The 16792-nt window shown below is 42.5% G+C and overlaps 1 protein-coding gene across 3 annotated transcripts in view; it reads right to left on the bottom strand.

Annotated features, from left to right (window-relative positions):
* pard3ba (par-3 family cell polarity regulator beta a) overlaps nucleotides 1–16792 on the bottom strand; it is a 274053-nt gene that overhangs the window by 83976 nt on the left and 173285 nt on the right. For 2 of the 3 annotated variants that reach the window (XM_017714021.2, XM_037543526.1), the window contains exons 16-17: nucleotides 16735–16779; nucleotides 2159–2374 (exon numbers count right to left, since the gene is read on the bottom strand). In XM_017714021.2, the coding sequence (XP_017569510.1) occupies nucleotides 2159–2374; nucleotides 16735–16779 (261 nt within the window). The remainder of the gene's footprint in view (nucleotides 1–2158; nucleotides 2375–16734; nucleotides 16780–16792) is intronic. The other variant, XM_037543525.1, reaches the window with a different exon arrangement.

Raw genomic sequence — 16792 nt, 5'->3', positions numbered from 1 at the left:
TCATTAATGCCTTATTACTGTGACTGCTGGCTTACACTGTTGCCTTCGTAAATAATGCAGCTGTAAATACTTCACCATCGCAGTTACACTCAGCTTACTGTTTCAGTGATTTTAATCCATTGTGAATCTGCAGTGTGTGTAGTTTTTACAGTTTACAAAAAAAAAAAAAACACCATGAAAAACAGGCACAGAACAACGTGTACCCTGCCCAGGTTAGGGTCACCAGGACCTACCCCTGGAGCCAGGACTGGGGGTCAGGCAGCCCATGTAACCCGGCCGGGCTCAGCCCGAAAGGCAATGTGGGGGAACCATGTGGGCCCACCACCTGCAAGGTCCAGCATGGGGGACCAGTGCAGTGCTGCACAGGCAGTGGGAGATTGCAGGAGGGGCCCTTGGTGGCAGAAACTGGCTCTTGGCATGTGGAACGTAACCTCACTGGGGGGGAAGGAGCCGGAGCTTGTGTGGGAGGTTGAGAGGTACCAAATAGATAGAGTTGAGCTCACCTCCACCCACAGTGTCGGCTCTGGAACCAAACTCCTTGATAGGGGTTGGTCTCTCTCCTACTCAGGGGTTGCACAGGGCCAGAGGCGCCGGGCGGGTGTGGGGATACTCGCGAGTCCCCGGCTGGCAGCCGTGCAGTTGGAGTTTGTCCCGGTGGACGAGAGGGTCGCCTCAATGTGAATTAAAATCACAGAGAGGAAATCTCTGACTGTTGTCTGTGCTTATGCACCAAACAACAGGTCGGAGTATTCGGCCCTCTTGGAGCAAGTGGGAGGGGTACTGGAAAGGGTCCCGCCTACAGACTCCTTAGTCTTACTGGGAGACTTCCATGCTCACGTTGGCAATGACTGGGAGACCTGGAGAGGCGTAATTGGGAAGAACGGCCTGCCTGATCTAAACCCGAATGGTGAATTGTTATTGGACTTCTGTGCCAGGCATGGATTGTCCATAACGAACACCAAGTTCGAACACAAGGATGTTCATAAGTGTACATGGTACCAGAGCTCCTTGGGTCAAAGGTCAATGATCGACTTTGTTGTCGTTTCCTCTGACTTGGGACCATATGTTCTGGACACTCAGGTGAAGAGAGGTGCTGAGCTGTCAATTGATCACCATCTGGTGGGGAGTTGGATCAGATGGCAAGGAAAACCGATGGTCAGACCCAGTAGGCCCAAGCGAATAGTGAGGGTGTGCTGGGAACAACTGTCGGAGGCCCCTGTTCGGAATGATTTCAACTCCGACCTCTGGGAGGTCGCAGAGGAGGTAGGGGATATGGAGTCTGAATGGACCCTGTTCAAAACCTCCACTGTGGAAGCTGCTAGGCGTAGCTGTGGCCAAAAGCTTGTGGGTGCCTGTCGGGACGGTAACCCAAGAACCTCCTGGTGGATACCGGTGGTGAGGGAGGCCGTCAAACTGAAGAAAGAGGCCTTTAGAGACTGGATGGCCTGAACCACTCCCAACTCAGCAGAGAGGTACCGACAGGCAAAAAAGGTAACACCGGTGGCAGAAGCAAAATCCAGGGCATGGGAGGAATTTGGCGAAGCCATGGAAAAAGACTTTCGGTCGGCTTCAAGGAGCTGTCCGGTGACTCAGGAGTGGTCGGGGTGGCTGCGCCCAAGCTGTATTCGGCAGGGGTGGAGAAACTCTGACTTCAAATGAGGATATTGTCGGTCGGTGGAAGGAGCACTTTGAAGAACTCCTTAATCCGGGAGACATGCCTCGCTCACAGGAGTCAGGGCCGGAGGCCTCTGGCATGTCAAGCTCCATTTTCCTGGTGGAGGTCACTATTGGCAAGCTCTTCAGTGGCAAGGCACCGGGGGTGGATGAGATTCGTCCAGAGATGCTTAAGGCTCTGGATATAGTGGGGCTGTCGTGGCTGACGTGCCTCTGCAATATTGCATGGACCTCAGGAACAGTACCCTTGGACTGGCAAACCGACTGTGGAGTGATTTTAATCCAGTATGAATCTGCAGTGTGTTTAGTTTTACAGTCTCACAGTAATAATAGGGGAGTGATGGTGTGTGAGAACGTCTGTAGAGAGGTACGTGTACTGTGCCCCTCTTTCTGAATACTCTGCATGGATCATGGAGTTTAATTCTATACACATTAATTACGGAAAGGCATCAGCAGCTGACAATGTATATGACTGTACTCTTACCATCGTCAGGCTCAGACGGCCCATCGTAGGACTTATCGATGGCCTGTCTGAAGCTCATGTTGCAGCCACGGCCACGCACCATGTTCGTGGTGGGTCGGTGGAAGGGCACTTCGCTCTTGCTGGCCTCCTCCATTGCTGTCTGCAGGCTCTCCAGAGAGCTGGACTTGTACAGGCCCAGCGTGGGGCCCAAAGGCTGGCCGCTGGACATCGAGGGTGCTGAAAGAGGGGTGGAGGGGTCAGTGAGGGTGGGGCAGTTGGTTAAAAGGTATGGAGGAAATAGAATGGAGTGAGAACATTATGTTGACAAATGTTTGGATGAATATAGAAACGGTATAAAAAAGGTTCAGACAAAGATGGAAGAAGGAGAGAAGATGATGGCCAAGGAGAATGGAGAATGCTTAAAAATGGGAAAAATTGGGGGAGGGGCTCAGTTGAAAAGCAGCAAGTAACGTTCGAGAAAAGAGAAAGAGAAATGGTGCTAAAGGTTTCAATGAAAAGGTGCTTAACCCTTTCTTTTTGTGTGCCACTTAAAACTGAACATCAAAATGAATTACATTTGCATTCAATTAACAGTCATTATTCCGTTTATTTTGATGCTAACTAAGGATGAAAACATGGCAAAACTAATGGAAATCAAAAAAAACTTTAATCAAATCCAAATAATAATAAAATATCTTCTACTTCTAAACATAAGTGTGTTGTGCATTGACAGTTTACAAAATGCACTTCTTTGAGCGTTTCAATGAACGAATGAACAATAATAAATATACTATAAATATAATAATACATATATAATTAAGTACAGTCTTTTTGCTGGTGATAATAGTAGCTTTTAAAGTTAGAAGCCAATGCAAAAGCATGTATTTGTGCCATTTACTCTGCAAAAGAAACGGTGTCTTGTCAAGTAAATTCTTGTAAATCTAGTCAATTCATCTAATATTTCTCCTGTTGTGTCACGCAATCAACGGGGGAATCGGACTTAATTTCCCAGAGTGCTCGGGGGGAGGATCACGTGATCTTCCTCTGCACCTGTCAGCAATCCCAGTCGAGTCCTGAGTGCTGATCACTTGCACCTGACAAACGTCAGTTCCAACCTACATAAGCTGGGACTTTAGTTAGAATCTTTGCGAGGTCTCGTTTGATGCAATTACTGAGCGTTCGCTCTACTTTGTGTTTCCTGTGTTTAGACCTTTCGCCCAGTTTGACCCGGTTCCGACGACTGTTTTGCCCTAGTGTACTTTTGCCTGCCTGGACTTTAGCTACGATTTGTGTTTTCTCCCTTATTGGATTTTCCTGATTACCTCTGGTATTAAACCTCATAACGTTTTACCCGCGAGCGTCTGCTATTCTGTCCGCACCTTACATGTTGAGATAGCTGTAAGCTTAATTTAAGAACATTTACCTAATTCATTGACATGTTTTACTTGTTTTAAGCCATTTTATTAAATAAAAGTAGCTCACTGTACTGGCAGATAAATTAGCAGATCGTTTGTTTTTCAGAAATGTGATTGAAACCAACAAAATTATCTGCTAGTATAATTGGATAATTTTACTTAATAAAACGACCTTAAACATTTCTAGAAATAGCTTGATAAACTTATATGTGCACAACCGTTTCAAGATGGGAAATAATAGAAATATCAACTAGATTTAGGATTATTTCATTTGAGAAGACACCATTTCTCGCAATGTGTGATTTCTTTAAGACTGTGTTTACATGTCCTTCATAATCTAATAACTGCAGAAAATCAGATTTTGTCAGTAATCTGATCAACATGTTTATATGCGCTTGAGTAATCAGATAATGGGGAAACTCTGGGTCTACATGAGACAGATTCCAGCTTTGCAACCAGCCAATAAAATCACAGACGAAGACATGAGATAAACGCAACGTAAAACTCAAACTTTTTTGTTTTTAAATATTGCGTCACTTTACATAAAATAAGTACATATATCATCTAGATGATGAAGAGTAGTTAAATCCTTCTTTTCATTAAGAATGTATTTGGTCTCTCACGCACAGACTGAGAAATCTGAAAGAAATCCGAGTAAGTGCACGGAACTAAAATCCAGCTCTCTTTATCAGATTTCCTGAAATTCCTAGAGCTTATTCTGATCTAAGAAACTGGAGTGTGCTGCGTATACAATCATTTGAATAATCAGATAACCGCTGAAATCTGATTATGATCGGATCACTGAGCGCATGTAAACACACTCAACGTTGTTGTTGCACTTAATATATAAAGAATGTGATCAATCAAAGCCAGAAATTAGCCGATTTTTAATTAGTTCGTCTACAACATGAACATTTTTCAATAACAAAGCATGGGATTAGGAATGTAAGGCAGCCTTTTTATTGGTTTATCGTTCACTGAATAATAAGGGCTTACGGACCTGAACTCCATTCTGAAAAAACTCGGAAGGGGTGCCTCCCACAACGAAGGAAGCCATGTGCTTCTTTTATACAGTGATAGACACACAGGAGGATTAAGAAAAGCTGTAATTCCACCGTTATTTGTTTCATTGAGGCCAACATGAAGTTCAAGAGGCCTTCAAGGAACTCTTAGAGTGGATTCCTGACAGGTTTCTTGGTTTGATAGGATTTAGAACGTCTTTGAATTAAGAGGTTCCAGGCACAACAAAAGTGCGACAGAAAGAACGGCAGAACAACGAAAGAAAAGAAGAATATTGAGATGTCTACCGTCAGGGCAACCTGGTGGTGAAAGGGTAGGAATGTCTTTGAAGGACGAATGGGACGACTGAGAGAAAGCAGGGCAGAAGAAGGACAAAGAAAGGAGAGAGGAAGGAAGAGAGGAAGAGGAGATGAAGGCAGAGATGGAGGGCAAAGACAAGCAGGAGAAGTGTCAAAAGCAATGAAAGGAGGAGCAACAATGGTAGAAAAAAGTATACAAAGAGGAGGAAGGACTGGATGAGCAGGAAGAAACGGAAGAGTCCATGATCTGGGAAGGGTGGAAGAAGAAAACAGGCATTTGAGAGGTCATGCAGGAAAGAGTGGACATGCTAAGGTTTTAAATTAATAGAAATCATTGACAGGAAATCAAATCTTATCCCTCTTATCCCAAATATCGTTGGTCAGTGAAGGAGTTGGAGTTTGTCACTGTGGTATTTATAGAAATAGACAAACATATGGAGACAATTTAGGTTTAAGACGGCCGCCACTCCTGTTTTCAGCTATGCAATGTACTTCCATGCATGTTCATGGACACCGGAATATCAGACAGTGTCAGAATCCACATAAGAAAGTCTGGAGATTAGCGAATGTGGTTTGAGTGAAGTCTGATATGATTCAGGCACGAGGTTTACATGATGATGATGCTAATGAGTCTAAGCTTCCACTACTAGCTCCATTAGCCCTAGAGCGCCAGTGCAACTTTGCTGATTGTCTTCATGTCAAGGTAAAGAAGAGGAAAAACTGTGTCCATCTGATTTTTTGCCACATTGTTCCTGTAAACCTGGGAGAACAAAGCAGAAGCAGCAGAAACTAAAACTGAAACTAAAACAGAACATAAAGCTTTTTTAAGCAAACAAACCAAACTAAAACACAGTCCTAAGACTGGATTCCAGACCAAGATGGACTGATTAACAGATGCAGTGAATCAGTCCTGCAGGAGAAACAGAGTGAAGGCGAGATCCAGGATGTGTTACGCTAATTACTGCAGTCCAGCTGCACAATAACACAATTACACAGCTTTCAGAACACTGTACTGAGAGAGAGAGAGAGAGAGAGTGAGAGAGAGAGAGAGAGAGAGAGAGAGAGAGAGAGAGAGAGAGAGAGAGAGAGAGAGGGAGAGAGAGTGAGAGAGAGAGAGAGAGGGAGAGAGAGAAAGAAGGAAATGACACAGAAAGAGGAACAAGTTGTGAAAAGAGAGATTATAAAAGACAAATAGAAAAGTAAAAAAGAAACAAGAAGATGCTAGAAAGAAAGAAAGAAAGAAAGAAAGAAAGAAAGAAAGAAAGAAAGAAAGAAAGAAAGAATGCACAGGAGTAAAGCAGTCAAAAAGTAAAGAAGTGAAGGTGTAAAAGGTTAAAGGAGTAATGAAGTAAAAATTATGGAGGAAAGAAGTAAAATGATTAAAGAAACAAAGGACTAAAGGAGTAAAGGAATAAAGAATATTAAAGGAGTAAAGAAGTAAAGGAGTAAAGGAGTAAAGAAGTAAAGCTGTAAAGCTGTAAAGAAGTAAAGGAGTAAAGGGGTAAAGCTGTAAAGAAGTAAAGGAGTAAAGGAGTAAAGCTGCAAAGCAGTAAAGGAGTAAAGGAGTAAAGAAGTAGAGTAAAGAAGTAAAGAAGTAAAGGAGTAAAGCTGTAAAGGAGTAAAGAAGTAAAGGAGTAAAGAAGTAAAGAAGTAAAGGAGTAAAGGAGTAAAGCTGTAAAGCTGTAAAGAAGTAAAGGAGTAAAGAAGTAAAGGAGTAAAGAAGTAAAGAAGTAAAGGAGTAAAGGAGTAAAGCTGTAAAGCTGTAAAGAAGTAAAGGAGTAAAGAAGTAAAGGAGTAAAGGAATAAAGAAGTAAAGAAGTAAAGAAGTAAAGGAGTAAAGAAGTAAAGGAGTAAAGGAGTAAAGAAGTAAAGGAGTAAAGGAGTAAAGGAGTAAAGAAGTAAAGGAGTAAAGGAATAAAGAAGTAAAGGAGTAAAGGAGTAAAGCTGTAAAGCTGTAAAGCAGTAAAGGAGTAAAGGAGTAAAGGAGTAAAGGAGTAAAGAAGTAAAGGAGTAAAGGAATAAAGAAGTAAAGGAGTAAAGGAGTAAAGCTGTAAAGAAGTAAAGGAGTAAAGGAGTAAAGAAGTAAAGAAGTAAAGGAGTAAAGGAGTAAAGAAGTAAAGGAGTAAAGGAATAAAGAAGTAAAGGAGTAAAGGAGTAAAGCTGTAAAGCTGTAAAGAAGTAAAGGAGTAAAGAAGTAAAGGAGTAAAGAAGTAAAGGAGTAAAGCTGTAAAGCTGTAAAGAAGTAAAGGAGTAAAGAAGTAAAGGAGTAAAGGAATAAAGAAGTAAAGAAGTAAAGAAGTAAAGGAGTAAAGAAGTAAAGGAGTAAAGAAGTAAAGAAGTAAAGGAGTAAAGCTGTAAAGCTGTAAAGAAGTAAAGGAGTAAAGAAGTAAAGGAGTAAAGGAGTAAAGAAGTAAAGGAGTAAAGAAGTAAAGGAGTAAAGAAGTAAAGGAGTAAAGGAATAAAGAAGTAAAGGAGTAAAGGAGTAAAGCTGTAAAGAAGTAAAGGAGTAAAGAAGTAAAGGAGTAAAGGAGTAAAGCAGTAAAGGAGTAAAGGAGTAAAGGAGTAAAGAAGTAAAGGAGTAAAGGAATAAAGAAGTAAAGGAGTAAAGAAGTAAAGGAGTAAAGAAGTAAAGGAGTAAAGAAGTAAAGGAGTAAAGCTGTAAAGGAGTAAAGAAGTAAAGGAGTAAAGGAGTAAAGAAGTAAAGGAGTAAAGAAGTAAAGGAGTAAAGAAGTAAAGGAGTAAAGGAATAAAGAAGTAAAGGAGTAAAGGAGTAAAGCTGTAAAGCTGTAAAGAAGTAAAGGAGTAAAGAAGTAAAGGAGTAAAGAAGTAAAGAAGTAAAGGAGTAAAGGAGTAAAGCTGTAAAGCTGTAAAGAAGTAAAGGAGTAAAGGAATAAAGAAGTAAAGGAGTAAAGGAGTAAAGCTGTAAAGAAGTAAAGGAGTAAAGGAGTAAAGAAGTAAAGAAGTAAAGGAGTAAAGAAGTAAAGGAGTAAAGAAGTAAAGGAGTACAGGAATAAAGAAGTAAAGGAGTAAAGGAGTAAAGCTGTAAAGCTGTAAAGAAGTAAAGGAGTAAAGAAGTAAAGAAGTAAAGAAGTAAAGGAGTAAAGAAGTAAAGGAGTAAAGGAGTAAAGCAGTAAAGAAGTAAAGAAGTAAAGGAGTAAAGAAGTAAAGGAGTAAAGCAGTAAAGGAGTAAAGGAGTAAAGGAGTAAAGAAGTAAAGAAGTAAAGGAGTAAAGGAGTAAAGCTGTAAAGGAGTAAAGGAGTAAAGGAGTAAAGAAGTAAAGAAGTAAAGGAGTAAAGGAGTAAAGCTGTAAAGGAGTAAAGGAGTAAAGAAGTAAAGAAGTAAAGGAGTAAAGCAGTAAAGGAGTAAAGCTGTAAAGAAGTAAAGGAGTAAAGAAGTAAAGGAGTAAAGAAGTAAAGGAGTAAAGGAATAAAGAAGTAAAGGAGTAAAGGAGTAAAGCTGTAAAGCTGTAAAGCTGTAAAGAAGTAAAGGAGTAAAGAAGTAAAGAAGTAAAGGAGTAAAGAAGTAAAGAAGTAAAGGAGTAAAGGAGTAAAGAAGTAAAGGAGTAAAGCAGTAAAGGAGTAAAGGAGTAAAGAAGTAAAGAAGTAAAGGAGTAAAGGAGTAAAGCTGTAAAGGAGTAAAGGAGTAAAGGAGTAAAGAAGTAAAGAAGTAAAGGAGTAAAGGAGTAAAGCTGTAAAGGAGTAAAGGAGTAAAGAAGTAAAGAAGTAAAGGAGTAAAGCAGTAAAGGAGTAAAGCTGTAAAGAAGTAAAGGAGTAAAGAAGTAAAGAAGTAAAGGAGTAAAGGAGTAAAGCAGTAAAGGAGTAAAGGAGTAAAGGAGTAAAGGAATAAAGGAAAACACACAGTGAGTCTTCACTAACTCTCGTCTCGGCTGTATTCATGTGCAGCAGTCAGCACTGCGAGTGTGAATGGTGGTGTGTGAAATGTATTCTGCTGGAAATGTGCTCACAGTCCATCACTGGTCAGCTTCTGACCACAGAGCTGCTGTTGGTCAGATATAATTTGCATGGCGGTTCATTCTCAGCACAGCGGTGACACTGACATGATGGTGTGTGTGGTGCATCACGCACATCAGTGTCACTGCTAGGCTGAGATCAGACATACACACAAAAATATTCAACCTAGAGCAGCTCTGTGGTCAGAAACTGACCCCTGACGAAGGACTGGAGGATAAATCGCACCAACCATACATCAACAGAGGAGCTAGTCTCTACAGCTACAGCAGTGAGGTGGAACCACATGGAAGTCTGTGTTTTCCATGACTGAGCAGCTAAACACAAGCCTCAGATCAAGACATTGGACGGAGTGGTGTAAAGCGCTGCAGCTGGACTCACTAATCATGCTTCACTATCTGTCAGTCTGGTGGACAAGTCTGGATTTGGCAAAGGCCAGGAGAACATTACCTGCCTGACTACACTGTGCCAGCTGCAAAGTTTGGTGGAGGAGGGATAATGATATGGGGTTGATTTTCAGGGGTCAGCCTAGAACCCTTAGATCCAGTGAAAGGAACTCTTAATGCTTCAGCAGAACCAAGACATTTTGGACAATTCTATGCTTCCAACTTTTTGGGAACAGTTTGAGGAAGAACCTTTTCCATATAAATGTATGTTTGTTAAAACAATCAAAATTACAACCAAATTCCTCCATAAGTCACATGATGATAAACAGATGGCCCTTTCAGGCACATACTCATAAATCAATCAGAGCCAGCCCGACACGGCAGCTTTCAACCTGAACCAACAACAAACCCCAGCGAGTGCCTGAGAGAGAGAGAGAGAGAGAGAGAGAGAGAGAGAGAGAGAGAGAGAGAGAGAGAGAGACAGAGACAGAGAGAGAGAGAGAGAGAGAGAGAGAGAGAGAGAGAGAGAGAGAGAAAGAGAGAGAGAGAGACAGAGAGAGAGAGAGAGATAGAGAGAGAGAGAGAGAGAGAGAGAGAGAGAGAGAGAGAGAGAGAGAGAGAGAGAGAGAGAGAGAGAGAGAGAGAGAAACATTTGATAATTGTTGAATTCTCTGTAATTGGCAAAGTCTCTCTGGCAGACAGATATCTGTATACTGTCATTATCGCGCAAGGGAAAAATAATGAGACAAAACAAACAAACCCCACACACACACACACACACACACACACACACACACACACACACACACACCTTCAGAGGGAGTGTGCAGTAAAAACCGAGCTGGCTGGGCGACAGTCACGAGAATGGAGAGATGAAGAGAGAGGCTGAGAGAAGACAGGCTAGTGAAAGTGGAGCAGTGAGAAACAGACAGATCTGATGTGTCTTTGGGGGGCTGGGGGTCTTTCAGTGTGATGAAAAATATGAACATTTTGACGTTACTAGACGCGACTTGTCAAATCAAAACCTGGTGCGCACTTCAAAACGTCATGTGAACATTGTGTAAACGTTCCGATCTATCCAATCTAACAACATCCGCTACATTAAGAACGAGACGGCACAGATCCGATTCCAGGATCTCAGCAGGAATCGGATGGATCAGATATCAGAGATAAAGAAGAGAAAACACAGAAATCCTTTAACGAAAGAAAATTTGGAGGCAAAAAGAAGAAATGGAACAAACAAGTGAAACAGCACAGAAGGAAGGAATGAGAAATAAAAAAGAAGGAGGGAAGGAAGAAAAAAAAAAAAGAAAATAAACCCGATGCAGATTCAATATCATTTATCAGTGCCAAAAGCCAACAGAAAATGCTGAAAAAAAGAATGAATCCAATCCCATCCCGCACCAAATAAATCAAATAGAAGAAAGAAAGAAAAAAGATAGGATGGATGGAAGGAAGGAAGAATGTAAAGAAGGATGGAAGGAACAGAGGACAAGAGGAAAGACAGAAGGAAAAGAAGGAAGCAAGGACTAAAGGAAGGCAGGAATGCAGGAAGGAAGGAAAAAAGGAAAGAAGGACAGAAAGAAAAGAAAGAGGAGAGACAGAAGGAAAGACATAGGGAAGGATCGAAGGAAAGAAGAAAGAAATGGAGGACAACAGGAAAGACAGAAGGAAGGGGAAAGAGAAGGTAGGAAGAAAGGACGGAAGGAAGGAAGGATTGGATGAACAAAGGACAGAAGGAAGTATGGAAGAACCAAAAATGGAAGGAAGAAAAGAAGGAAGGAAGTAAGGAAGGAATGAAGTAGGGAAGGAGGACAGGAAGGAAGAAAGAAAGGAAAAGAGAAAAAAAGAAAAGAAAAAGAAAGAAAGAATGGAAGGAAGAATGTAAAGAAGGGAGGACAAGAGGAAGGAAGGACTAACAGAAAAAAGGAAGGAGGGACAGAAGGAAAGAAGGAAGGAAGGATGGAAGGAAGGAATGACAAGAACAGAAGGAAGGATGGAAGGAAGGAATGAAGAAAGGGCGCAAGGAAGATGGGATGGAAAAAGGATGGAAGAAAGGAAGGAAGGACGGAGTGACGGACGGACAGAAGGAAGGAAGGACAGGAGGAAAGGAGAGAGAGAGAGAGAGAGAGAGAGAAAAAGAAAGAAAGAATAGAAAGGATGCAAGGAAGATGGGATGGAAGAAAGGATGGGAAAAAAGGATGGAAGGAAGGAAGGGAAGGATGGGCGGATGGAAGAAAGGGAGGGAGGGAGGCAGAGAAAGAGAAAGGAGAGAGAGAGAGAGAGAGAGAGAGAGAGAGAGAGAGAAAGAAAGAAAGAAAGAAAGAAAGAAGGATGCAAGGAAGACAGGATGGAAGAAAGGATGGGAAAAAAGAATTGGAATGAAGGAAGGGAAGGATGGGTGGGTGGATGGAAGTAAGGGAGGGAGGGAGGGAGGCAGAGAAAGAAAGAAAGAAAGAAAGAAAGAAAGAAAGAAAGAAAGAAAGAAAGAAAGAAAGATCGACACCAGCTACCAGCATGCTAGATCTAATATCGGAGGAATGAATTCAACACTGTCCTGTAATGAAAGAGGAAAAACCTAAGAGAGAAACCTGGTAGGAGTATCGGGCCATTATCAGCCGAAAAGACTGGAAAACACCAGATATCAAAGGGAAAAACGGATGAAAGAAAGAAAGGAGGCACAGATATTTTGGCTATATCAGAAGGAAAAAGGAATGAATCCAATCCCATCCTGTAATAAACATAAAATAATGGAAGGAAAGAAGGAAAGAAGGAAAGAAGGAAGGAAGGAAGGAAGGAAGAAAGGAAACATCCGGCCATAAACCGCACTGAGAGAGCTGCTTCGCTGGGCTGAACTGAAGCCTAAAACACATATTTCAGCAGAAAACTGGCCCAAATAAATGCTGCAATGCCCGGCCTCGTCCAGCCGCCCCAGTGTAGACTCTATTAGCATCTCTCCATTGGACTGTGCTGACAGTTTAAAGGTGCGATGCAGCCATTTCTCTCAGGCTGACCATGTGCAGTTGGGCCTGTGGCGGCTTCTTGGATTGTGGCCACTGGGAACCCGTAAAGCTGCCTTATATGGTGATGTCTGACTACTTGGAATAATTTGTAGTATATACAGTACACACTGTCCCGCCACACGCTGTGCAGGAAACAGAGGAGATTATAACACTCAAGGCAAGAAGGAGGAACGGCGGCAGAGAGGAAAGAGGGTGCAAGTCCTGTCTCAGCTTAAAGCGACTTGTTCATGTAGTGTTTGCCACTGTTTGACATGGTGTTCTCTATGAAATTAGGCAAACTATACAAAAGTGCAAACAAAATTTAGGCTTCAAGACGGCTATTACTAGCTGTGACGTAGATTAAGATTAAGAGACCCTTATTAGTCCCACAACGGGGAAATTTCACCTCCGCATTCAACCCATCCGTGAAGTGAGCACACACACACTAGGGGGCAGTGAGCACACTTGCCCGGAGCGGTGGGCAGGCCAATCTGCAGTTGGGGGTTAGGTGTCTTGCTCAAGGACACCTCAGTCATGTGCTGTCGGCTCTGGGGATCAAACCGGCGACCTTCCGGTCACGAGGCTGGATCCCTAACCTCCAGCCCACGACTGCCCCCAGCAAATTAGCATCGCATTTCTATAGAAAACAGCAGAGAGGAACCCTCTAGCCCTTCAAAGAGAACCTAATGGCGGTGAACCAAAAATTTGTTTATTTTTATGGAACATAACCACCAACTTCTGGCACGTCCAACAGAAAACTGCACATGGTATCTACATAAGTAAACCCAAGCGAGCGCTCCCTTTGGTTTGGTCTTCAGGAGCTGAAATGAAGGCTTTAGATGTTAATTTAACTAAGCACCAGTGAAAAGGTGGGACCAAATTTAAGAAAAAAACTGTCGGGTCTTCTAGAAGTTCTAGACATCTGACAGATCGCAAATACAAGGCATAACCTAGTCAGGTTTCAGTTAGTTGTCAGGAATGGAAAAGCTCTATGCCAGGGATCTTTCCTGAAAGAGTTACTGTAAAACTGCTACAAACAAGGCAAAATATAAATCGCTGCTGTTAGAAGAAAACCTCGTATTCCCAAAATAGTAACTTTACAGAAAAAGGAAAAAACCTCCTTTATTTTTAATGCAAGTCTACAAGTCTGCATATCCCCTGGGCACCGATGACAGCCACAAGAGCCGGCAGGATGGTGGTGACTGGACACCGAGCCCAGACGAAACCCTGCAAAGACAGCAGGGAGAGGGGGAAATTCACGAAGGAGTGTGAGGCAGCTCTCAAGACTTGTGTGCCCCCCCCGCCACCTCTGGCGCCCGACGTACTCCTGCCTGCACTCGTGTCCCTTGGCGGTGTTCGGGATTCGAGCCCCACCTTTCCGCTGGCTCTCTTGGTTGTCAACGTGGCCCAGGGTCCCATGTTTTTGGCTGAGTTTAGGGACTTACGGTCCTCTAACTCTAAAGGTCTTGGTTCACCTCTGGTTAACAGCATGTCATACAGTGTTTTAACCACTATTTGAGGTTCCTGACCTGGTTTGCGGTAAGCGCGTGATGCTTTAGACATGCAGTTTGTTTGCAGTGCTAACTGATGTATATTAGGCTGGTAGGAATATTAGCCTCGTAGCTCCAGCACAAAACTGAAGAACCAAACCCGACGTGGCTGATCGACTACATTTGGGGTAAAGGAGGAAGCGCTAACTGTTCATTAGAAACTACAACAGATGGGAAATAAGATTCTCATTTAGCTGAAGTTCTCAGATATTACAGATGTTAAAAGAATAGAAGTATAGAATTATGTATGACTTGAATGCATCGCTGAACTGCACTGATTAAAAGAGCAGGAGGGGAAGATGAAGATGGGAAATTTACAGAAAAGCAGGAGAAGGAGGACGAGAGAGAGAGCGAGTGAGAGCGAGAGAGAGCGAGAGAGTGATGGAGGGTTTTAGCTGGGAGGTTTTAGTGAGATTAAAGTGTGAGTGGCCGTCTCTTAAAGGCCGTCTCCGTAATGAAATATGTCCGAGCGCGCAGAGGGGCCGCTGGCGTTGGAGAAAGAAAGGAACGAGCGAGGGAGGGGCTGGAAAAACGAGTGCGTCAGCAAAGCCGTCTGAGGCCTGTCCATACTCATCAGCTCTCACATCTGTAAACACACACTCCAATAAACAGCAGTGAGAGCAGCAGCCAGCAAAAGAGCGAGAGGCAGAGAGAGAGAGAGAGAGAGAGAGAGAGAGAGAGAGAGGGAGGGAGAGAGAAAGAGAGAGAGAGACAGAGAGAGAGAGAGAGAGAGAGAGAGGGAGAGAGAGAGAGAGAGAGAGAGAGAGAGAGAGAGAGAGAGAGAGAGAGAGAGAGAGAGAGAGGGAGAGAGAGAGAGAGAGAGAGAGAGAGAGAGAGAGAGAGAGAGAGAGAGAGAGAGAGAGAGGGAGAGAGAGAGAGAGAGAGAGAGAGAGAGAGACAGAGAGGTCATAAAATAACTGAGAGTGCATGTTGTAATGTCTGAATGTGTTATGATAGCCATTTATATGACCATGTGTAAAAGCCAGAAACCACCCTTTACCTTAAAACCTTTCATTTCCGTGCTTTTCTGAAGCACACGTTTATCATTTTCAGGAGATGTTTCTGAGAGGACTAGATTTAAGACACTCCACTTGCATAAAGCAGGGGACAGTCAATGAAGACTAAGTGGAAAAACAGGATGTTTGCAAAACTGGAGTTAAAAAAAAAAAAAAAAAAAAAAAAAAACTGTCAAAAGATATTGCGAAAATTCCTAACAACCACCTGGAAGACCTAGTAGACTACCAGAATTTTTAAAAACAGCCATTTCTATCCATTCCTCCATCCTCTTCCAATGAAGCCTATAAAGCAAACAAAGAAGCCGGTGTTCGCAGAATAACGCACTGACCACAGCACAGTCCAGACCTCAACATAACTTCAGGAAATGGTCAACCAACTTCTAAGACTGAACTTGGAGGTGTGGCTGCAGATTTCTTTGGAAAAACTGAAAGCGAGTCTCCTGAAAAGAATGGAGGCAGTAATAAAAGTAAAGAGTGGACAGAACTCGTGGTTGGTATAGTGTAGTGGTTAACACCTCTGCCTTCTACGCTGTAGACTGGGGTTCAATCTCCGCCTGCGTAAACACCCTCCACTATACCAATAAGAGTCCTTGGGCAAGACTCCTAACACCCCCTTCGCCTACTTGTGTAAAATGATCAAATTGTAAGTCGCTCTGGATAAGAGTGTCAGCCAAATGCTGTAAATGTAGAACAAATTCAGAAAATTTAATATTTTATTTAATTGTTGAGCCTTCAGTTTCAGTATTTCTTGTTAAATACATGTTTCTGCTTTTTTCCTGAATCTGGTAAAAAAAAAAAAAACATGAACTTAATGGCTGTTTTGACTGGAAATGAAGTAAAAGGCTTTATACATAGTAAGATTCTGTGTTTATTCTCATGTTATGTAGTGCTTTGGCTGGCGAAGATACACATATTGCACATATATATGGTTTTAAAAGTCTTTTGCACACTATTATATTCGCACAGGTGTTTGTATATGCGAGATTTATTGTCTCCACAGTTGTGTGAGTGTTTTAAAGTCTGCATAATTTTCTATGGCTGTTTATGTGTGTATATATAATACATTACATGTATTATATACATATGTGGTTGCTGGCCTGTCGCTTTGTATGAGTGCTAACTCAATCACTCCAGCAGCTCTCTCGCTCTCTCCTCCCGTAGAAGTGCAGACTGGTGTGCTGTCCTGTCAAATGTAATCTAACTGCACTGAAGATCACGTCCACTGATGTGGAGTCAGATTACACCTAATAGCACATCCTCCAGCATGTTGGTGGATCAGCCCGCCGGCGCTCACTTTTACCAGGAATAACGTCCTGCTTATCACCAGAGTGTGAGGTCAAATATACAGACCGCAGACGGGCGATAATAAAACATTGTGTTTAACAGCAAGTGGACACGACCTGACTTTCAAAACCCCAGAATCCGTGTACTGCTCACTCTGCAAAACATTTATCACACACTCTGGTTGAAACCGTGATGACTTAATGTCCAATGAGTCAATATAGATCTCCTCTGTTCAACTGAATCAGCTCAGGAACACACAGAAAATCTTGGAAAACTATGTTGAAGAGTGGCCCAGTGTTAATTCAGCAGCATTTGCTTAGGTTTGAATAGCTGTCCAATCTTTGACAGACACGTATCAATCAGTCCTCTCTTGTCTCTCAGATCAGTTATCACTGATGTCTAGATACATGCTATCTTGCCCAGGCCTAATCAAGGAGACACTGCAGGCTCAGAAAATCACCACACTGGACTGGTCACTATGCAAGCGGTCGTCATGAACGTGCACAGCTGGACGGTTTGTCGCAGATCCAAAAACTTTGTGAGCGACTGAAAAATCCGTGTTAAAATCGTGCAGTGTGTACTTTTAAGTTAAGTTAACACGAGTCAAAGAAAAAAACACATCATAATAAATAAACACTAGTGTGCACTCATACGTACCAGCTCTCTGTGCCTGCATGACACCAAGTTTGCTGTCGTCCGCCACTGAAACACAGAA

The sequence above is a fragment of the Pygocentrus nattereri genome, chromosome 12 (genome assembly GCF_015220715.1).
Source record: "Pygocentrus nattereri isolate fPygNat1 chromosome 12, fPygNat1.pri, whole genome shotgun sequence".
Classification (NCBI taxonomy): Eukaryota; Metazoa; Chordata; class Actinopteri; order Characiformes; family Serrasalmidae; genus Pygocentrus; species Pygocentrus nattereri.
The sequence above is the reverse complement of the archived record's forward strand: the minus strand, read 5'-3'. Positions and strand labels throughout refer to the sequence as shown.